The sequence below is a fragment of the Toxotes jaculatrix genome, chromosome 4, assembly GCF_017976425.1.
Source record: "Toxotes jaculatrix isolate fToxJac2 chromosome 4, fToxJac2.pri, whole genome shotgun sequence".
NCBI lineage: Eukaryota > Metazoa > Chordata > Actinopteri > Toxotidae > Toxotes > Toxotes jaculatrix.
Genome location: NC_054397.1, coordinates 1661929 through 1684465, shown reverse-complemented (window position 1 = coordinate 1684465; position 22537 = coordinate 1661929). Strand labels below are relative to the sequence as shown.

General features: G+C 44.4%; 3 protein-coding genes across 4 annotated transcripts; 2 read left to right on the top strand and 1 right to left on the bottom strand.

Annotated features, from left to right (window-relative positions):
- Positions 1–215: 215 nt before the first annotated feature.
- Positions 216–15140, top strand: npepps (aminopeptidase puromycin sensitive). Its single transcript, XM_041036409.1, has 23 exons — positions 216–517; positions 3021–3105; positions 3305–3382; positions 3512–3633; positions 4566–4673; positions 5846–6046; positions 6324–6420; positions 6516–6549; positions 6941–7055; positions 7265–7429; positions 7740–7844; positions 7932–7992; positions 8072–8181; positions 8365–8428; positions 8584–8723; positions 9842–9976; positions 10906–11125; positions 11365–11507; positions 12365–12421; positions 12735–12842; positions 13041–13196; positions 13511–13558; positions 13825–15140. The coding sequence occupies exons 1-23, from the start codon at positions 395–397 to the stop codon at positions 13969–13971; spliced, it is 2622 nt and encodes an 873-aa protein (XP_040892343.1). The 5' UTR covers positions 216–394; the 3' UTR covers positions 13972–15140.
- Positions 15141–16868: 1728 nt separating this feature from the next.
- Positions 16869–20577, top strand: c4h6orf120 (chromosome 4 C6orf120 homolog). 2 transcript variants are annotated; one of them, XM_041037360.1, is made up of 2 exons: positions 16869–16961; positions 18248–20577. In XM_041037360.1, the coding sequence occupies exon 2, from the start codon at positions 18296–18298 to the stop codon at positions 18842–18844; it is 549 nt and encodes a 182-aa protein (XP_040893294.1). In that variant the 5' UTR covers positions 16869–16961; positions 18248–18295; the 3' UTR covers positions 18845–20577. The 2 variants fall into 2 exon arrangements, with proteins under 2 accessions (XP_040893294.1, XP_040893293.1); XM_041037359.1 differs by having other exon boundaries at positions 16895–16980.
- Positions 20578–21428: 851 nt separating this feature from the next.
- On the bottom strand, positions 21429–22237 carry mrpl21 (mitochondrial ribosomal protein L21). Its single transcript, XM_041037358.1, has one exon. The coding sequence runs from the start codon at positions 22201–22203 to the stop codon at positions 21616–21618; it is 588 nt and encodes a 195-aa protein (XP_040893292.1). The 5' UTR covers positions 22204–22237; the 3' UTR covers positions 21429–21615.
- Between the last annotated feature and the right edge of the window lie 300 nt (positions 22238–22537).

Genomic DNA, 22537 nt, shown 5'->3' with positions numbered 1-22537 from the left:
CCCGGGGCTTGACGCCATTCCAGTGCCAACTGTTCAACTTCAGCTGTAGAATTTGTTTTCGGAAAATTTCACCCTTTCTGTTTTATATGTAGTTGTAAAACCCAAAAATAAGAAATTGTGATTGCTTCTGATTGTACGACCACGTTAGGCACGTACGCAGAAACGTGATGACGCCGTGTGTGTGTGTCTGTGTGCGCGCGCGTGCGGACGCAGGTTAAGCGGAGTTGTTTGGGCTGTACGGGGAGAGAGGAGTCGCCGAAGACGGTTTCAGCACACGGAGTCACTACCTGCTGTCCATCCCCATTACCGAGGCCCGGTTTGGTCAGCTCTGCACTAATAAAACACACAAGCAGCACCGTCTTCGTTAGCGCAGCCGGCCAAAAATACAGGAACCATGCCCGAAAGGAGGCCCTTCGTGCGGTTACCAACTGACGTTTACCCCGTCAACTACGGCTTATGCCTGAAGCCCGACCTGATCGACTTCACTTTCGAGGGCAAGCTGGAGGCGGTGGTGGAGGTATGTTCTGGATGGGTTTGTGTGTGCATGGCGGGGGATCTTGTTATGTAATCTGGACAGCTAACGTTTCCAGTAGCAGGCTAATTTGCTGTGTTCGACGAGCCTCACTGACGGAGGTAGCTAGTGTTAACGTTAGCTTGTGGTTGCTAACCTGCTAACTGTCTCTGAGGGACTCACGCCGGCCGAAGGAGACCCGTGAATGGAGAACAAATGACGGCTGGGTGTTTGTGTTACTAGCCGCAAGCTAAGTGAAGCTAGCTAGCATAACAGTCCCGTAGACAAGCCAGCAGACTTGCCTGCTCATGTTAGCCAGCTGCCGCTAGCAGCGCCTGGCAATGCGCTTAATGTGCTGTAAGAGAACCTTAACCCCTTGTAATACCAATGCATTACTATTAGGAATTAGCAGTTAATGGGAATTTTGCTTACTGTAGTTGTTAACTGTAGCTAATTAGCGTCTAGCAAGCGCTCACTGATGTTTGCTAAATCATGGCAACACCATGCGCCCCCTCCCACCCCCCACGTTCACTCAGTCATTCAGTTCAACCCAGGTTTGCCTCATACACTTAGATGGCAGTTTATTAGGAGCACCTAGCTCGAACTAATGCAGTTCAATACAGCAGTCCCACAGTACACCCTGCCTCCATGAAGGTAATAATGTTCAGTGTTTGTAGAAACGGTATTAAAGATGGGTTGATTTAACTGTACGGTCATTTTTGAAGCTGCAGTTTGAGGTGCCGTTGAATTGTGTTGTGTTACTGACACTTAAACAAGTGTTTCCACTGTTTGTATCAGTGAGGGTTGGCTAAATAACACAAACTCCTGCCCTTATCAGGCAAAACAGTTCAACAGCACCACAAACTGCAGCCTCCCAAATGATCACACAGTTGAATCAACACCTCTGAAACTGTTAAAGAGGTGTTGATTCAACACAAACTGAACATTATAGCCTTCATGAAAGAGGCTGTATTGCAGGATTGTTGCCTTAGACTGCATTAGTTTAATCAAGGTGTACCTAATAAACTGACAACTGAGTGTATTTGAACATTTCCAAGTTGTCCTGACTGAAAAATGACAAGTGGTGGGAGTATTTGCATGGTAGCTCATAATCAGCTGAGCTTGGGTTAACATTAAACTGCTCTTTAAACAGTCTTCCGGGTAAATTTGAGAATGCACACAGTTGACTTAATAGGTTAGAGGATCAGTTGGGTTCCTTATTACTTGTTGCTGAAGTGCATGTAGATAATAGCTACTATAAAACAAAGTCATTAAACAATATCAGCTCACTTTGTGTTTGTCATAAATATAAGTAGTGTGTAAATGCACCGTTGTGCGGACACCTGTCAGCTGAGTGTCCAAACACCTGTGCCTGAATGTAAAGACTCACTCACCACACACATGGTTTTCCTTGAAGAATGACTTAAAATGGATACTGATCAAAACTGTTGATGGTCATCGTTCTGTTGATCGATTCAGCGTTTGTTGGCTCGTTGTTCGTTGGCTCTGAATGCCTTTGAGAAATTTGGCTTATTTTTATTAAATTACAAAATACATTTTTAGACAAATGTGTTTAAAAACAGCAAATAAAGGTATTATTCTTCATACCTATGCTAAAACTCTGTATATCTTATTGGCACCATTACTCAAACACCTACTGAAAGAAATGTATGTGGGAGATCATTTATTATTATGCTGAAAAACTATTGAAGTAAGACATATTCAAACACACTCAAACTGTATTCATAAAACATTTAAACAAGTTTTGAATGTAGTCAAACACTGTGTCTGTATGGTAATCATTTAAATGTTTGCCAGCGGTAATTGCAAATTCCTATTTCAGCAAGTCTTTAAAATGACTCCTACCCAAAGTTTTTTATTACTGTGTTTGTTAAAAAGTGAAAATATTTCGATTCTCCGTGGTTTGGTTTAGTAATACCATGTTTACCTGTGGTTTGTAAAGCTGGGGAAAAACACAACAGACCAGAGGAAACTCAAGCAACGTGGCACTTTGCCATTGGCCCGGCATGTTTCATAATTGCTGCCTCTCTGTGGCTGTGTCAGCCTCCAAGTGTCTCAAACAACAGCGGTGTCAAACCAGCAGTGCCACAAGCCGTGAATGTCACTACGGCTGCCCACTCTGAAAACTGCATGGCATCCAAGTGTGCCACTGTGTTTCTCCCTCCAAAGCTGGGGAGTCACATCCACTGTTTTTTACATCACAACCCAGAAGCGCCTGGTTTGTCTTTCTTTGTTTTGTCCATGTGGTGCATTCTTCAGCCTCTGTGGGTTCAGCTCACAGTAAGGAGCTCATTCAGGATTCACCCCCGTTTCAGCAATCTGACCCAGGTTCAGTTTGAATCACTGACATCAAGTCCTGGTGATTGTTTCATAGAAGCGTTACACTTTACTGAAACTTTATCTTTCCCAGACAGATTGGGATTTTAAATTGTGGCACATCGGAGATTATCAAAGTATAAGTTATGCTGTTTTATGTCAATATTTACAGGTTACACAAGCCACAAATCAGATTGTGATGAACTGTGCTGACATCGACATCATCACAGCTTCCTTCGCACCACAGGGAGGAGAAGGTAAGGATCAGGACGTGTCAGCTTTCTCCTCTCTTTTTTTTTCTTGATTAATGACATTGTCATAAATTAAAAATAATCTGTACATATTTCTTTTGATTTTGTCTCTGTTTTGCGTTTAACTGATTTAAAATTCTTAATGGATGATTGTCCTGACGCTCGGCCCCGTCTCTTTCTTCCCCTTTATTTTTTTCCTTTTTAGAAATTAACGCTACAGGATTCAACTATCAAAATGAGGATGAAAAAGTCACCCTGTCATTTCCTAGCGCTCTACAGAAAGGTAATGAGGGACCTCACTTGGTTCTGCTGACAATAGCCTATCATCATTGCTGTTGAAGAATAACAGATCTTCCTCCCTTTGGTCGTGGCTGAACGAACAGTGCAACTCTCTCTGTGCACGCCTCCCCAGGCTCAGGCACGTTGAAGATCGACTTTGTTGGGGAGCTGAACGACAAAATGAAAGGATTCTATAGAAGTAAATATACAACCCCTGCTGGAGACATCCGCTACGCTGCCGTCACACAGTTTGAGGTGAGCTGATTGCCTCAGGGAAATGGGATGCTTTCCTCTGGTGTGTTGCTTAACCTATTACTTGCCTATGTTGCAACATAGGATGAGGCAATACCTCATATTCACTCTATTTATATGTATGTCTCGAAAATGCTACTGTTGACATGTGTTTCTGGGAAAGTGAAACCGGGTCAGTCTAATCTGGAAACCGACGGGGGGCTGAACCTCTGCAGGACATGAAGCTGCTGTGCACATGCACAGAACTTTTTAGAGTTACGACCGAGGGTCGGCCATTAGTCACATGCACGTTGACAAATCATGTAAGTTTTTGGTTTAGGCAGGATCTCTCTCTCTCTCTCTCTCTCTCTCTCTCTCTCTCTCTCTCTCTCTCTCTCTGTTTATCCTCCACACAAATATGTCTTCATACCAAGTTAGAGCATGAGTGAGAGACAGAAAGAGAAAAGAGTGAGTGAGTGAGTGAGTGGGTCAGCATACAGATAAAACCAGAAAGCAAAACTTTATTTAACTGTCTTTTTTTGTGGTTAATTACTGAATGAGAAAATACATAAAGACCACTCAGGGGCACTTGGATGTTGAGGTGGGGTAAAATGGACTTGTTACCTCAAGTTCAAACAAGTCACTTCAGTTTAAAACCAGTGTAAATCTTGAGCTTTACAACCTAAAGTCAGGTTGTCTGCAGGTCTTAAAGACTTAAAGCCCCCCCCCAAAAAAATCACACTTCTTTTTCTCCTCTGTAATTGATTACTTTTGTACATATGCATTTTGACTGTGTGGTGTGAGCTGCAGTGCGACTCACCACCTCGGTTGGATCTAAGCACAGTCTGGACTCATCTGGATTCAACACACTGGGTCTCATTTTGTGTCCTCTCTCTCCCTCCCTCCCTCTCTCTCTCTCTCCCCCCCATACCCCCACCCCCCCCCCCACCCTCCAGGCCACGGACGCTCGCAGAGCTTTCCCCTGTTGGGATGAGCCAGCTATCAAAGCCACCTTTGACATCACTCTGATAGTTCCCAAGGACCGAGTAGCCTTGTCAAATATGGTATGTTCACTTCTCCCTCTGAGAAACCAAGTTGCATCAGAAAACATCATCTGGTTTAGATTATTTCTAACAACACCCCTAACACAGTTCATCTGGGCGGTGGCGGTGAAACTAAATTTGGGTCTTTCTGACGACTGACTGAATATGAATGACATGAATGCAGTCTGTCAGGGTTTAATAACGTGTGTTTTCTAATAGACCTTTTTACACAAAAAAAAAGTCATTATGAAAAATAACCAAAGAATATTAAAGGAAAGTAACCCTACATCATAATACTGAGGGGTGCAGATTATCATAGGCCTGTAATGGTTGTTAGACAAAATGCAGACCATCATTCAGGAAGACAAAGGGCTCTGTTTAGACTGATGATGGTCCAGCTCTTGACCTTTTGTGCTCGCATACCTACTAAAATTTATTTTCTCAGCCAGTATACTGTGACCTTTAAAGTCCAGCGCAGACAATGCTGCATTCGGCTTGTGTGTGTGTACAGATGCTACTCGGTGGTTGTGGTAAAATAAGGGTTTGAGGTGGTTTTCAGGTGGCCCCTAGAAAGTGTTCTGGCCATGGAACCATCGAGTGAGCGTGTTATAGAGGAAATGGAGTCGCTAATTGTGGCTGTGCTAGTTTTGAGTTCCTCCTCACTGAGTCACACAGGAGCAACGGCCAACATCCCTAACAGCTTGTTTTTCTTAAATCTCTTACCACTGTGGTTTTGTCCCTATGATTTTTAAACATTTTTTTGAATGTGTTTGTCCATCCAACAGTCTTGTGCACATAAATATCCTTCAGTTTCCATTCAAAAGAAGCTAATGGGAAGAATGAATTAAATTTACTGAGGAGATTTGTGCTCTCCAGAGGATGTGCTGTTATCATTTCAGTGTCCCCGCTACTGGTCCTCCCTCTTTAGCTCCATTGCTACTAAGGCGAAATCATCAGTGTGCTTGTTTGTTCTGTCAGACATCATAGTTGTGGTGGGTCATGAATAATTTAGCCTCTGGCAGCTGCTGGTAGGGCTTTAGACTTTTAGTCATTTTCTGTTACGCAACATGTCTGTTAGCCCACAGAGAAATTTACGAGGGCACGGCGTCAGCAGCACACTTAGATTTCATCTCTGTCTACATACGATGTCTCTGCATTGAGCCATTTAGCCGTTCTCTCTTTCTTCTCCCCAGAATGTCATTGATCGAAAGCCATATCCAGATGACGAAAACCTTGTGGAAGTGAAGTTTGCCACCACGCCCATCATGTCCACATACCTTGTAGCTTTTGTCATTGGTGAATACGACTATGTGGAGAGCCAGTCGTCGGACGGTGTAACAGTACGCGTCTACACACCTGTGGGGAAGGCAGAACAAGGAAAATTTGCACTGGAGGTGATTATGTTGATGAAACACTTTAACATTTCCACACAGGAAACCACTGTTTAGTCCACTAACCACAGCAGCAGAAGCTTTTACCTCAGAAAGTTTGTAAAGGACTTTCAAAACAAACATGACTGTCGAAGAAAACTCTTTCATTTATTTTTATTTTTGTAATAATTTATTTGAAAATGATAAAACACAAATGGGCAGACTGTGTCAACATTTATAAATATCTTATGTATGTTGTCACACAGGTTTCTTAAGTGTTTTTTTCCACCATATTTTGCAGGTTGCAACCAAGACCTTACCTTTCTACAAAGACTACTTCAGTGTTCCATATCCATTGCCTAAAATTGATCTCATAGCTATTGCTGATTTTGCTGCTGGTGAGTAGCTGTCATGGCCACATTCAGTCACTGGACGATTTCCACTGAAAGTGTTCACGTTGAAAATTAAACACATGCTCGCTCCTCCCGTCCAGGTGCCATGGAAAACTGGGGCCTTGTTACCTACAGGTAAACTTACATTTCTAAACTATTGATATAAAAAAACATCTTTAAGGGCCAGACCCAGAAAAAATTTTAGTAAACTACACAAATTTTACCAAAATCATAAAACAACTTTTTTTTTTCTTCCTTTCTGAAAGAATCTTGTCTTTTTCCAAAGCTGACGGTTTTGTAATTTCCTTGTGGTTCGTTAGACCTGCTCTGTGATCAGATTAACATACAGCAGCAGGTTCCATTCATCTGCCATCCTCAGCCACCTGCCTGCAGGTGCTCTTAATAAACAGCCCAGCAGCAGCTGTGAGCTCTGAACGGCTGATGGAGGGAAACCCGCTGCTGTTCAAGCCAAGCGTCGACCTTCAGTCGTCTTCTGTGTCAACCTCGAGTTTCTCATGTTTTCCAGGGAGACAGCTCTGCTGATCGACCCGAAGAACTCCTGCTCGTCCTCCAGGCAGTGGGTGGCTCTGGTGGTCGGACACGAACTCGCCCACCAGTGGTTTGGAAACTTGGTCACCATGGTAACCAGCCATAACCTGCCATCAGCTATTTGTAACTGAAAATAACTTCAGACACCCATATACATGGGCAGTTTGTGAGAGGCTTTATGTTAAATAATAATAATCATGTAATCGTGTGTGTGTGTGTGTGTGTGTGTGTGTGTGTGTGTGTGTGTGTGTGTGTGTGTGTGTGTGTGTGTGTGTGTGTGTGTGTGTGTGTGTACGTACAGGAATGGTGGACCCACCTGTGGCTTAATGAGGGATTCGCATCCTGGATTGAGTATCTGTGTGTGGACCACTGCTTCCCAGAGTACGACATCTGGACCCAGTTTGTCTCGGCCGACTACACCCGCGCTCTGGACCTGGACGCACTGGACAGCAGCCATCCCATAGAGGTGAGCTGCGGAGCTGCTGACTCATGTGGTCTGTTGGGAGGCAATTTTTTAACCTGATGGTGATTATGGTCACCCAGGATACACAGCCTCATTTTTATAGCTATATAACAGTGGTTGGCAGAATGGAAATCCCACTGATTATGGTTTATGGATTATCCATATTCCCACTGATTATGGATTATTTGGAGGATGTATATTTATGATATTGGGTGTGTGAAGGGCAGATGCTGCTTAGGTGTTTAACCAGGCAAATTAACACCACATAAGCTGCTTGAACACCTGATTTCTGACTTTTCTTTTTGTGCTCCAGGTGAACGTTGGCCATCCGTCAGAGGTAGATGAAATCTTTGACGCCATCTCCTACAGCAAAGGAGCATCTGTGATCCGCATGTTGCACAACTACATAGGAGACGAGGTTGGCCGTCTGAACGTTCGCTGCCTGATGCTGTTTTCATTCTTATATTTTGTTCACTAAGGTTCACCTCCTGCTCTTTCCTTGTAGGACTTTAGGAAAGGAATGAACGCCTATCTCTTGAAGTTCCAACATAAAAACGCATCGACAGGTAAGAACACACAGGTAATATTTACCTTGAGATGAAGCAGCTGTGTTAATTTATTTCGTGGATTCTTTCACTTCCACAGAGGATCTATGGGACTGTCTGGAACAGGCCAGCGGGAAACCCATCGCTGCAGTGATGGGCTCGTGGACCAAGCAGATGGGCTTCCCCATTATTGTAGTGGACCAGGAACAGGTGAGCTTCACTGGACACAAGCTGTTTGTGTTGTTTTTTTAATGCTAAAATCTTTTTTTTCGCCTCCATACTCTGAAGAAGTGATAAACTCGATAAACTCAAGTTCTCCAGCAGATAATATTCTTTCTTCCGCTGAAATCTGCCTGTTCTTACACACACACACTGATGTGATGTTACTTACAGCAAGGTGACGACCGCATCCTCAAGTTATCTCAGAAGAAGTTCTGTGCCAGTGGACCACATAATGGTGAGTGTTTTAGACATTTAGACATTTGGAGTTTTAAAGCAGCTGAAACAGGCAAAAACAAACCACGTGTTGGTTAAAATCACCAGAGTCAGGGGCTAATTTAGCTCTGTTCATTTGAAAATACGACCCCTGTCTGTTGCTCGTCTGTCGGTCAGGTGAGGATTGCCCCAGCTGGATGGTCCCCATTAGTATTTGTACCAGCGAGGACCCTAAATGCACCAAGCTCAAGGTTCTGCTGGACAGACCCGAGACGACTATCACTCTGAGCGGCGTCGCTCCGGACCAGTGGATCAAGGTGAGGCCATGCTACTGTTTGAGTTTACGGAGGATATTTAGATGAGCACTTTATTCAGAGCGACAGTATCAAGATCAAGTTCAGTTTGTCTTTCTGTTGTGGTTCTGCTGGAGGGTCTGTAATACAAGTACGCGTAAAATCCTGTGTTTAATTCGTGAAAATAAAGGTTAGATTTGAATCATTTCCACAGAAGGTGGGTCTCTACACACTGGCCTTTCAGTTGTTTTCATCGAAATGTGGCTCAACAAGTCTGTTAATTTTACACGTGGCGATGACCGGACTGCAGAGAAAAGTCCACGTGAAACTTTAAACTTCCTATTGTTTGGTAAATATTAACCTTATCCTGAGTGGGAGAGGAATGCTTGTTATTGCCAAGCAGGTCACTGTTTGGTTTCCAGTGTCTTAATCTGCAGCTTGAATGTGACTGTGAGGGCGACAGATGTGGATTGAGCTGAATCCGTCAATCTGAGTCATGAGGGAAGACGCCTCAATCTGTCCTGTCTTCATTAAAAGTGAAACGTCAGGGTTCAAACCAAGGTCGGTGACTGGACTTCCTTGTTAGCAGCTGGGAGGAAGAGCAGTAAAGGATGTGTTCATCACAGACTCACCCACACTTCTCTTAACCAGGAGTTTCTAGAAGCATTTACCTAGTTCACTCACAGAGGGACCTTTAGTCCGTTATATTAATTAATCCCTTATTCTCGTACTATGCGAGTGTAAATTAAGGCTGTGACAAATGTGGCAGAACATGAATGGACTTGTTCGATCCCTCGTGGGAGTGACTCATTCATTAGCAGAGCTGTTGATGGATGCTGATCTATAAATAATGCCTTGAATCCCCGCTGCTCCAGTCCTGTGGATCATCAGAAACGTAAAGACGAAGGTTCTCTGTCGCCTCCTGTTTGATCGGTTACCAGTGCTTCAGTGTTTGGGGGAAAATTCACCCACCACAACAAGCTTATTGTTGACTAAACCTCGAAGCATTAGCGTTATTATGATGCCGCTTCACTCATTCCGAGCCTTTCTGGATAAGAGCACTCAGTCTGAGAGGTAAAAAAAAAATGGTGAAACTACATTTTTCCCACAGTCTGACCCAGTTGTGTCCCTGCTGTTTACAGATCAACCCCGGCACTGTGGGCTTCTATCGCATTCAGTACAGTTCGTCCATGCTGGAGAGTCTGCTGCCGGGCATCAGAGACCTCAGCCTGCAGCCCGTGGACCGGCTCGGCCTGCAGAACGACCTCTTCTCCCTGGTGAGACTGAAATATATCCTTTTTTTCCCCTTTGTGGGAGAATGTAATCAGCTGAAAGTATTTAAGCAACCCAGAAAGCTTTCTGCTGTCAGTATGCAAAGGAAGTCCACTCCCTTCCAGTGTAAACAAACACGTGGTGCGGAACAGAAGAGAACATGAGGACTGAAAAGAGTAACCGAGGTGTGATGGCTGATTTGTGAAGTGTGGAGACAGGAAGTGGTTTAATAAATGGCTCAGAGTTCCTTCTTGATCTCGCCACTAAGACCCATTTTGTAGCTGTTCTGGAGCTTTCGATCGTATCACACGATCTTCATTAACAGATAAAGTTTGCTCAGCGTGTAGGTGGACAGGAACTTGGATTCAAGGTGCCTGGTGTCCCGAAAAACTGGAACATCGAACACGTCCATGGCAGCTAGGAAACCATGGACCTACCAATGAAAATCCTGTGATATGATCAAAGACGCCATGATGGCTGTAACAGATGAGCCACGGTGACTGAGGCGTCATTCGTCCTCTGGTCTCTTCCTCCCTGTCATTGGCTGTGGCGGCTCTAGGTTTCATGCTGCATCTTTTTATTTTGCTGTGAACTTCTTAGGCAGTGTCTAACATCTGATCAGTCACTTCACAGGAAGTATATTATTAGAAAACGTCACCACCACCAGCCACTGATCTGCTTCAATAAGAGAGAAGTCTCTGTATAAACCTGAGCTTTACACCAAAATGCATCCACCTAATAAATGATAAGAAAACACAGTAATTCTAATAATAATTCCATCCCAGATTTTTGAGCAGTTTTTTCTTTGCTCTGTGTAAAACCAGCAGTTTTAAGCTTTCAGTGTTCCAGAGGTGCAGCTTATTACAGTTTTTGTGTTTCCATCAACAGGAGTCAGAAATCTGGAAAGTGTTGTTTTTTGTTTGTGTGTCTCTAGTCTCGTGCAGGGATGATTAGCACAGTCGAAGTGCTGAAGCTAATGGAGGCGTTTGTCAACGAGCCAAACTACACGGTGTGGAGCGACCTCAGCTGCAACCTGGGAGTGCTGTCCTCGCTGCTGTCCCACACCGACTTCCACGAGGAGATCCAGGAGTTCATCCGGGACCTCTTCACCCCCATCGGCCTGGAGCTCGGCTGGGACAGCAAACCAGGAGAAGGTGAGGAGGAGGAGGAACTGGACGAGAGCGAGCGGCCGTGGGGCTTAAAAGCCGACCGTCTTTTTGTTGAGTTGCATGGAAATAAATTAGCAAGTAAAAATGTGATTTTTTTGTGGAGACCATCAGCTTCAGTCTGCAGTGACTACACAGAAGCGCTTAAATGTACTTTCCTTTTTCGTATCAGGCTGTGTTAATAGTTAAATAGAAAAATACCTGAGTGTGACGTGTCTGTCCTGCAGGTCACCTGGACGCCCTGCTGAGAGGTCTCGTTCTGGGGAAGCTCGGAAAGGCAGGACACAAACCCACGCTGGAGGAGGCCAGGCGGAGATTCAAGGACCACGTGGAAGGCAAGCAGGTCCTGCCTGCAGACCTCAGGAGCCCGGTACGTCGACCGTGCTTGTGTTTTGTACAGGCTCATACCTGCCGACGTGTTTCCGTTTGAGCTGGCGATAAAGGTTTGCTTGTACAAACACCCGTGGAAACAGCTGTAGATTCATGTACTTAACGTGTCACATTTCAAACCCAAACAGTGTCTCAGTGTGGACGAAGGCAGGACCCGTCCGACGTACCTGCTTCCATTTCAAACGCGTTTGTTGTTGTGTAGAATGACTAACTGCTTACATGTGCTTTTAATGGCCTGTCAGTGTCAGTGTCACTGCCTAACCTGCTGTGATTTGGGCTGGTGGCTCACAGCAGATCATATCACACAGAAAACACTATGTTAAAGTAAAAAGGTTTTTAAATTTTCTGTAAGACACTGTGAGAAATCCACAGGAGAACGGTCACACTGCCGACCACAGTCACACAGATGAATTAGAGATTTGGAATTACTAGATGTGTGACGCACACACAGTACACACGATGCTGTTGTAAAGAGGTTTTTCAGAATAAGAGTAGAACACACTTTGTTAACTTTGTGTGACACTGACCTCCAACACAGTGCTTCTATGGCAACCGTCAGTATCAACAGGTTTTGATTTTACTGTGTAACACAGGACACATGCAGGTCACATGACTGGATCAGCTGATCGAAGCTGTGTTTTGTTGTTTGCCGATTGTGGTTTTTTTTTTTTTGGTGGAGTCTGTTCGTATATGATGCTGCTTGTGTGCAGAGTGAGAGGAACATATAGGCAGTGGGAAAAAAACACTTTGCATTGTAAAATAATCCAGTGCAACAGCACAAACCACAAAGAGACTGTTGTCTGATAGGATCTGACACCCTGTCTGTGTTTTTATCAGGTGTATTTAACAGTGCTGAAGCATGGAGACAGTGCCACGTTGGACACGATGCTGAAGGTAAAACTTTATGGACAATTACACAAACAAATGATGTTATTCTGAGAGACTGAGCTTTGTCGTCCTCATCCTAAGAGACGTGATCCTTTTCACAGGATTTGATTCTGTCAGATTTTTGCCTGGTTGATTCTCTCTCTCTCTCTCTCTCTCTCTCTCTCTCTCTCTCTCTCTCTCTCTCTCTCTCTCTCTTTCTCTCTCTCTCTCTCTCTCTCTCTCTCTCTCTCTCTCTCTCTCTCTCTCTCTCTCTCTCTCTCTCTCTCTCTCTCTCTCTCTCTCTCTCATACACCCATTCTCTTTCTGTGTCGCCGTTTAGCTCCATAAACAAGCTGACATGCAGGAGGAGAAGAATCGTATCGAGCGAGTGCTGGGCGCCATCTCAGCCCCCGACCTCATTCAGAAAGTTCTCAACTTCGCCCTCTCGGTACACGTGACCTTGTTTGTGCTGCATGTCACACGTTTGGTTTTGTTTCTCAGAGGAAATGAAACAAATGTCATGTATTGTAGAGCTATTTATAATAAGAATTTAGGCCTGAAAGTCCAACCTCAGACTGTGTGGTGTGAAATCTCTCCTGTCAAACGTCTGACTTCTTTCTCCTCTGGGTCTTTTCCCCCCCAACAGGAAGATGTTCGTCCCCAGGACACGGTGTCAGTAATCGGGGGCGTGGCAGGAAGCAGTAAACAAGGCCGGAAAGCTGCCTGGAAATTTGTCAAAGACAACTGGGAGGAGCTGTACAACCGCTACCAGGGCGGCTTCCTCATATCACGGCTCATCAAGGTAAAAAAAAAAAACAAAAAACCTCTGAATCTCCTGAGGTCTCGTGTTAATGTGTCAGTGTGAGACTCATTTCTTTACCACCGCCTCCAACACAGTGGTCATGACTCACAGATATACAGAAGCCTCAGTTATTTCTGTGGTGCAGGTGGACCTTCGGTGTCTGTGGTCGTGTTTGCATTTGTTTTAAAATAATAATCTGATGCTTTCCGGTGGGTTTAGTTTCACTGAGAGTGATTATCAACCTTCTTTCATTCAAAATACAGATAGAGTTTTTTTCTTTCTGCTCAGCACGCACACGTTTCTTGTCTTTGCAGCTCACAGTCGATGGATTCGCTATTGACAAAATGGCTGCTGAAGTGAAGGTGAGAGCATTTTACATGTAACTCCTCCTTTTTTTTCTTTGAGTTCATTCCTGGATTCATTCATTATAACAGAAAAGAAATGGTTCTTATAATATTCTGCTTGTGAACAAGCAGAATATTATAAGAATATTAATCTTTTTGGAATTAAGTAGATTTAAAAAATTTGGAACAGATCTTGAAATTTTAAACTTTTTTTTACCACTAGAGGGCAGTTTGCACTTTTTCCGTACCCGTCCACAAACTGCTGTCTCTCTTTGTCCCTGCAGAGTTTCTTTGAGAGTCACCCGGCGCCGGCGGCCGAGCGTACGGTGCAGCAGTGCTGCGAGAACATCCTCCTCAACGCCGCCTGGCTGAAGCGCGACGCAGACGACATCCACCAGTATCTACTGCAGCGCAAAGCGCCCCCCGTCTGAGCCGCAGCCCTCCCCCAGCCCCGCCGCCTCCTCCAGCCCCCCTCCCCCCCTCCCTTCAGCGCGGACCTCCCAGCATCATAGCTGCCTCGGCCCCCCCCTCACTACAGACCAGAGCGGGAGACCAGAGCGTACTTACAGCAGGCTTCATTTCTCTAAAGAAACTGTATGAAATCAATAAGACAAAGCCAAGAATTTAACACAGTGTTGGAAACACAAAGAGACTCTTTCTACGTTAACAAGCAAAATCCATTTTAGTCAGACCAGGAATGTAGTTTTACCCCCATTCTGTCCACGGGCAGACGACATGTCAGCGAGTCACGTTATCAGACCAGTGCTCAACGAAGTCGCAGAAACACCACAACCCTCGAAATGATCGCGAACCCTGCTAAACGCACTCTGCATCACCGGCCCCGTATGCACACCCTCCTACACCTCTGCGTCGTAGCTGAGAAAACTGTGAACCCCCCCCCCCCCTTCTTACCCCGCCCTCCCCTCCTTCTTTTCTCCCGCTGCCATTCATTTTGAATGCATGACGTGTGATACTCTGCATTTGCTGCTTTGTTTACTTTCGTTTGTTTTCTGTACAAACAAATGATTTGTTGTTTTGTTCCCCACGCACTCACCCTCAGTTCACAGCCTCTCCCGCCTCCTTCTCTGTCGGGCGTTGTGATTGGGTGGAAGCAGAAGGCACCTGGGCAGAATGGGGTTAATAGCAGTAGTGTGTGTTGTAGTTTCCAACAGCACTGATTCTCCATTGCTAATAAATGATTAGGACGAGGCGAGCAGCACTAGCATGGTACTACATTGTAAACTGTATAATGCAAGATTTTTTTTTTTGTTTTGTTTGGGGTTTTTTGCGGACGATGTTCCTTTAAAAGAATTAAATGGAAAAGTTCATGATTACCTGTACCCCCCCGCCCCCCCAGACCCTCTGAGCTCTGATCAGTCAGAGTTTGTATAGCTTGAATCATCCACAAGCATACTGACCCCCCCCCCCCACGTTTCTTTATCTGCCACCCTCCATGAAATGAAGATATTGGCGTGTTTTTATAAGACATCAGATGCAGTGATTTATTTAAATGTTGAGATAATCTTATATTCTGAGGAACAGGGAAAAAAAAAAAAAGATCACAACACTATTTTTTGGGGCCTTTTCATTTTGAACATCAGGAAACGCCTCCTCATACGGTTGAAAGTCCGGTGAGGCCCGGTCCGGACGTGGTGGACGTGAGAGATCGACTTTGACTCCGCTGTCGAACTCGGAAGCCTTACGTTGGTCGACTAGATTGCAGTAAACATTAAACACTGAAGTGGTGATAATAGGTGACTTCCACGTAACGTCAGATGTATCTAATGTGACAGATTATGCAGACTTGTTGAACGAGTATATCTATATAGAATTTACAATTTGATGTGGTTTTTGAAAAACATACCCACCAAGTCATCCAACCTGTTGTTGAGACTCTCTCCCCCATGGAACATTTGTTGTTGTTTTTTTTTTTTTTCTTTTTTTTTTTTCTCTTTTGTTTAAAATACAGTTGGTGTTCATTAAAGTGAAAAAGGATTATAAAAACACATGATGTGAAATTAATACACTTTGATTTATTATTATTTTTTTTTCCAGACTGAGGTGTGAGTGGAAACGGATTTGTAATTTATTGTGTGTTATCTCACACGTTGACGAGGCGAGGAGATGATCACATTGGATTACAGATGTTTAAGGCAGCACTGAAGCAGGTAACATGTACGTACCGCAGCTGAATTATACCCAACAAGAATAAAACTGGTTACAGATCAACATAGATGATCGCAGAGAGAAAATTCAAATGTCGACACACTTTGGTTTCATAGAGTCTGTAAAAAATGTTCAGGCAGTGTTTGGCTTCGAGTTTGTGTTGTCCGTGCAGAGACAGTTAATGTTTCCTTGTCTTTTTTTCTTTCTTTCTAATGAATCTGACTTTCAGTTCAGTGTGTGGGATGTCTGTGTGGTTCTGACTTAACGAAGAGGACAGCTTTAAATTTAGTGATGCCAAGGCAAACGTCTATATCCAGTCCAATAAAGTAACAACTGATGATACAGTATCTGTCACTACAAGACATTTCTCAGAAAATACTAGTCTTTCCACATCGTTCTGCTGTGCTGTTTCCCCCCTCGTTTCTCTGCAGTGACGGGGTCACGTGGAGGCCGTTCTGATGCTGTGGTTCAGGCCCAGGTTGTATTAGAAGGTCCTGTCCTACGACCGAGAATGAGGCCCAAACACCAAGCAAGAAAACTGGAGTGATTTATTTGCTAATATGCACCAGTAAGAGCACAATAAAAATGGGGTGGTAATGGCCCTGTGGTGGGAGCTACGTTGTTTTACGGGTCATTTTATACGTTTATTAGTGACAGTGGAGAAATGATAGGAAGTAAAGGAAGAGAAAAGTGGGGACTGATGACCCCCAGACCCTGTAGAGGAGCCATGTGCCACAATATTTTTTATTTTGTTTTATTTTATGAGAGGAGATAGTAGTTGTCAGTAATTGTGGTGAGAAAGACGAGTGGATGACATGCAGCTTCAGAGTGACTCCAGTTTGATTTCTTTCTTCGTTGGGATGCATTTGTTTTTATCCTACAGCATGGCCATAATAATTCAGGGTGTTATACAGCTTTTACCTATGGAATAATCTACAGAAATAAAATACCTAAAACAGCAGGAATATAAAGTCCAGAATGAGCATAAAGTTGAATCATCACCACACTAAAACACAAACTGAACATTATAGCCATCATGAATCTCATCTTCATGATGGCTATAATGTTCAGTTTGCGATTTAGTGAGTCTGTCAGCGGATTGCCATTAAAAGAACATTGGTCAAACTGGGATGTGTAGTTACCAGGTGTGACCGGCTGGCGGCGGTGAGTGGTTTGCAGCTGGTGAGTCAAAGCCAAAGGCAGAGAAGAAGAGGCGAACTTTCGTCAGGTAGCTGTTCTTTGGACCAAGATGTCGGTGAGAAAATGACAGCTTTGTAAGGAGTGCGAATTGTGTCATTTATACGTGTTTAATAATAATTTGCTTACTTGATTATAACGTTTTAACTTATTCCGCGGCCTCGGGAACTGAAACTTGAGCTCAGACTGATCAGGCTAGCAGAGGCATTAGCTGCGTGAAAGCTAACTGAATGTAAGAGGCTAGTTAGCTGTTAGCTCCGGCTAACACCTGCCTTATTTCTGCTTTAACAGCGGGTGAACCGGGTTAAATCTAAATATTAACTTAAAGTAACGCTTTTATTCAAAGCCGTTGGTTTTTGCATGTCGGTGCTGTTGGTCGGCAGGTGCCGTGTTAGCTGTTAGCATTAAACTAAGAAACAACGTCAGGTTGTTGAGACTTCGGATTAAATTGTTCCTAAAAATAAACGGAGTTCTGTTCTACTGTGAAATGCGTCTCGCGAGGCCAGTTTAAAACCGATAAAGCTTCTAATCAGCGCAGGTATCGGCTGCTTCAGGCAGCTAACGTTGAACATTATAACCGGTAAAACATGTTTGGTTCGTATCAAAGGTCGGACTCAGCGGCGGAGCTGAGACCGAGCGGTTTGTTTGTAACTCAGCTGAGGGCTGTCGGACAGAGCCGGTAACTCCCCGGTTTGTTTTACACTCAGCTTAAACAGGAGTTCCCTCTGTTTTGTTAAACATTTAATGAAGTTGTTTGACTTATATTTTGTTTTGTTTTTTAGGTTTCACCTCACTTACTGCTTCCTCTAAGCCGTTAGACTGATTGTATGAATATAAGTATATGCATTTGTAACTCAGTAGAGTGTCCACAGGTCAGAGCTTTGTTGGGTTTTTACTTATTATGTATTGGTTTTCTCATCCTGCTTGGTGGGATCTGGTTTGTGAAAACCCACCGAACAGGATCCTAGGAATGGACCCCAGGAAGAGTACTTGTTGCCATGGTAACAACTTAAGAGGTTCCATATAAAGATTTTGTTTGGACCAGTGCTGATTCCAATGACACTAATTTATACAGTAAACTGACCAAACACGCACTAGTTCCTGTTTATCAAACATGACAAATTTGCTGATTTTCTCTTTTTAATATAATTTTTAAAGGAATATTTCGAGGTTTTGAACTGTTGAACTGATTTTATAGATTAAATGATCAGTCAGTTACTCAAAACTGTTGTTAGTTCTAGAACTAGCTTATGTTTTTGGACTGAACCCAGCACAGCTTTGGCCTCCTTCCATGTTTGTGTGTCTAAATCCTGGTTTTCATCTGTGTCTCATGCTGTTTTCCAGGCTGTCTGGTGTTGTCCAGACGGGGTCTGATTGGCAGATGCCCTCATCATGATGCTAAGCTGCAGCGCCCTGGTCGTCGCCCTCCTGCTGTCTCAAGCCAGGAGCTTCCTCGGCCCCTCAGAGGACGACGGCGTCCCTGAAGAGTGGGTGCTTCTCCACGTGGTTCAGGGTCACATTGGAGCTGGAAACTACAGCTACCTGCGCCTCAACCACGATGGCAGGATCATCCTGCATATGCAAAGCCTCAAGGGAGACGCGGACCTCTATGTTTCAGATAAAACCCTGCAGCCGAGCTTCGACACCTACAAGCTGCAGTCAGCCACCTGTGGCCAGGACGTGGTGGTGGTTCCAGGAGACTTTGTGAGGCCCGTGGGCATCGGCATTTACGGCCACCCGTCTCACCAGGAGAGCGAGTTTGAAATGCGGGTGTTTTACGATCAGACGGTGCCGCAGAACCCGTTCGATATGGACTCGTACACTTCAGAGGATGGACACAAGCAAAAGAAATCTCCTCCGCCAGGAGAGGAGAAAGAGGAGTCGATCCTTTGGACAATTCTGATCGGGCTTTTGAAGATTATACTTGAGATTTTGTTTTGAAAATAGTTTCCTTCCTTTGCTCGTGTGACAGAAGGAGGCTCTGTCCTGTAAGGATGAGAAAATGTCAAACTCCAGTGCAGATTCTGGCATTTTAACACTTCTTTGCTTGTGACCAAACTTACATACTTGATAGAGACAACCAATCAGAGAGTGTTTCATTAAGTCTGTATGTTTGGTGAAAAGCAAATAAGCGTTAGCCTGTCAGATTTAGCAGAGTGTGACTTTGCTTTGGTGTTTCTTCATACAAAGAGAGAAGGAAGCGTATTAAGACTAAGCACAGGCACATGTTGAACTCACGGCCTGAATTTTGGTCTCTGTGGTTGTTGAACTGCAGATCAACCAAAGGGGAATATTTCTGGAGTCTTAAACAAAGGTTTAAGTTTATCGAACACTCACATGCACATATGTAAACAGTCATACCGGCCCGTGGAGAGATCCCTTCTCAACATGGTTCCAGTGTAAAAGAAGCTGCAGTCAGAGTTAAGGCCTCAGTGTGCTTTAAACAAAGTGGGCTGAAACACACGTGAAGTCACGTCTAAAAGAAAAAGTGTAGATACTGTGACCCCATTTACACCTGGCATTTACATGCAGTCTGTACCTGGACATCCAGTAACACATCTAGAGGTCGAACTTGCTGATGAAGAACAAAGAATACACAGACACTTATCAATATCAAGTGTAAATGCAAAGTGGAGCAGATGTCATTATCCAGGTGACATATCCAGGTAAGATCACATGTTAACACCAGCTGGAAATGGGTTAGTATTGTTTTGGGTTTATGGAAAATCAGATATAGTTTAAGTTAGAAAGAGCAGTCTTTGTTTGAAACTCGTAGACCTGTAGCTGAATCACGTCGCTGTTTGCTTAAGTTGTAAATTCTCTGTGATTGTCACGTTTTCTCGCTGAGCCGCGGTGGGGGAATGCACTGTATCCTGGTGGCCACGTGCACGTTTGTTGTTGGGACAAAACACCGGCAACAAACCAGCACACAACCACAAGGATGAAGATATCCACTTCATTCTACCTCAGACCTCAGACTGCTGATGACTAATGTTTTTTCACTAAAACAGGACTGTTGATGTAGTCCCCAGTTTTTTACAGTGTATTCCACTAAACCAAAAGGCCAGTTTGGATGGGGTGGGGTGGGGTGGGGTGGGGTGGGGTGGGGCAGCTGCAGCAACCAATAAGCCCCTCAGCGTACATAAGGCATGTGAGTGTTTGTATTACTAAACAAAATCCAAAGCTATGCTCAAACGTGTCATAAATCTTTAAATCAGATTCAGCATCAAACAGAGATTCCAGGTGTGGCTGCCTCTCACCTCGGCCTGTGAATGAACGAAACCTTGTGTCTTAATATCAGCAGCACACAGAACGTGTGCAGGTTTAAAAAATCAGAGACTTAGCAATACAGTAATCGTCAGCCATTTGGAACCAAGAACGTGAGGTTCCTACGGGACAGGTCGGGGTTCTTCAGTCTCTGTTTTCATTTGCTGAATTTCGACTCCTCTGCTTTGTGAAGAGACTGTTAACAGTAACGGCAATATTTCATTTGGTTTGATCATTCACTTTTGTTTTTGCCTTGGAGTTCAGTTATTGTTAACACGGAGCAGAAATGTTCATCAGTGCCTTCAGGTCCGTCCTCTGCAGGGAGGACCGCCGAGCAGTTTCCTGTTTCCAGAGACGATTGGGTCAGGTTTCTCAATAAAACAGTTTTTTTGCAGACTGTTAAAATCTTTTGTGTCGCGAGTCTTTTGTTTCAGAATCGACGAAGAAGAACCTGGAACCTCGTTACCTGATGGTCGATGGTTTGAGTCTGAGGAGAAGCTGTGAAAATGATTTTTCTTTCCTAATGAGCAAGGAAGTTTAGTACTGGGCCAAAACGAGGACCTTCCCACAGCATCAGTACACTGGATCAGGTCAGCTGTTCTTTGCATCACACCACATGGTGTTGGTAAATCATTTCAGCTGAATTCTCCAAAGAGTTTGATGATTTATGTCAGATTTAAAATCTGACATAAATTGCTTTTATTCAGGCTAAAATCTGTATGTCACAGATTAATCAGTCAGCTGGCAGAAAATGAATCAGCAACTACTCTGATAAGTGCAGGGAATTTGTGATGTGACATTTGTTTTTTTCTAACATTTTATACACATGACTAATTTATTAACCGAGAAAATAATCGTTAGTGGCACGATTATACGTTTTGTGACATGTTCCGTCAAAATGTTGGAAATTAGAAACAGGCATCACAAGCTACCGGAGAAAAGTTTTTATCTTTCTGATCGCCACAAACAGAACAGACGACGTCAGTGTTTCCTCTGTCAATCCACCACCTGATAAACAAAGTCAGGAACTTGTATTTAATAATAATACAACTCGGCCTATTCTGAGGCTGCAGCAACGAATATAAATTCAGTTTCAGAATTCAGCTGTAATCGTCTTTATGTCTTTATTTACTGTGGTAAACTCTCTTTCTGGCTGTTAGATTCTGGATCAACTAAAGTGTTCACCTCTGGAGCACTGGTTCTGTTTCTGGGGGTCTTTAGGATCCGCTGATTAAAGAAAACACCAGTTTTTCACATGTGCAGAACATTGTTTATTTACAGGAATAAACTCAACATTTTCAGTCCTTCTTTGCTGAGGTTGAAAAAAAAAAAAGAACTCTGAAAGTCGTGAACAGACTCACTGATCCTGACATGTTTTTAACATGTTTATAATCACTCAGAAGAAATAAACCCACAGTCTGTGTGGAATGATCCAGTCCTCCTCATCATGCCAGTCTGGGGGCCAGCTCGATGCTGTTGATCCTCAGCACCGTCTGCGGCTGGACGATGATCCTCTTGCGCTGGAACCGGTGTCTCTTCCAGAACCGCATGTGGACTTTGGGACAGGACTCGGTCTTTTCGAGCACGGTGGCCTCGACCCGGACCAGGTCCTTCCCCAGCAGCGGCCTGCCGATCAGGGTGAAGTCCTCCGCTCCGACCAGAAGCACCTTCTCCATCCGGATCCGCTCCCCGCACTCCGCCTCGATGTGGTTCTCGATCAGGATCAGGTCCTCGTCGGTGACCTTCCACTGACGCCCGGCGAAGTGCACCACGGCGAAGAGCCGGCCGAAGTCCTGCTGGTGGATCCGCCGGTTCACGGTGCTCACCACCGCTGCGTGTCGGCCCCGCTCCTCCTCCTCCGACAGCAGGCTCGTCTGCTGCGGCCACGGCGGCCTGGACAACGAGGTCCGGGGCACCAGTTCCCCGCTCACGGAGCTCTGTGGTCGGACAGCAGCGGGGAACAGGAGGGGGGGTCTAGGTAACAACATGCTGCATGTCCTCCACAGTCCCGTACACCCTCTGCTCGCCGCCATCTTTACAGGAAGTGCTCAGATTCTCAGGGCGCCTGCGTGACTTCTGAACGCCCCCCTCCAACACACACACACACACACTTCCAGTCACCTGACATTTTCTGTTTTCTGCTCTATGTGCTTTACATTTTTCACAAACAGCGTGTACGGTGTACGCTGGGGAGTGAGCAGTGTCGGTAACATTAATCCCCTGATCCAGATACAAAGAAAAAAGAAAGAAAAGCACCAAAGAACAACACTCATATAAAAGCTACAGGAACAAAATACAGCTGTGCAAAAGTTTGGGCAAATTTCATATTTTGTAGATTTTTTTAAGTGAAAAGAATAAATACACCCC

Bases quoted from the DNA above. Each gene is read 5' to 3' on its own strand.
- npepps (XM_041036409.1), top strand. From the start codon at position 395: ATGCCCGAAAGGAGGCCCTTCGTGCGGTTACCAACTGACGTTTACCCC. The intron at 518-3,020 runs GTATGTTCTGGA...CAATATTTACAG, and splicing joins AGCTGGAGGCGGTGGTGGAG to GTTACACAAGCCACAAATCA. The intron at 3,634-4,565 runs GTGAGCTGATTG...CCCACCCTCCAG, and splicing joins CTGCCGTCACACAGTTTGAG to GCCACGGACGCTCGCAGAGC.
- mrpl21 (XM_041037358.1), bottom strand. From the start codon at position 22,203: ATGGCGGCGAGCAGAGGGTGTACGGGACTGTGGAGGACATGCAGCATG.
- c4h6orf120 (XM_041037360.1), top strand. From the start codon at position 18,296: ATGATGCTAAGCTGCAGCGCCCTGGTCGTCGCCCTCCTGCTGTCTCAA.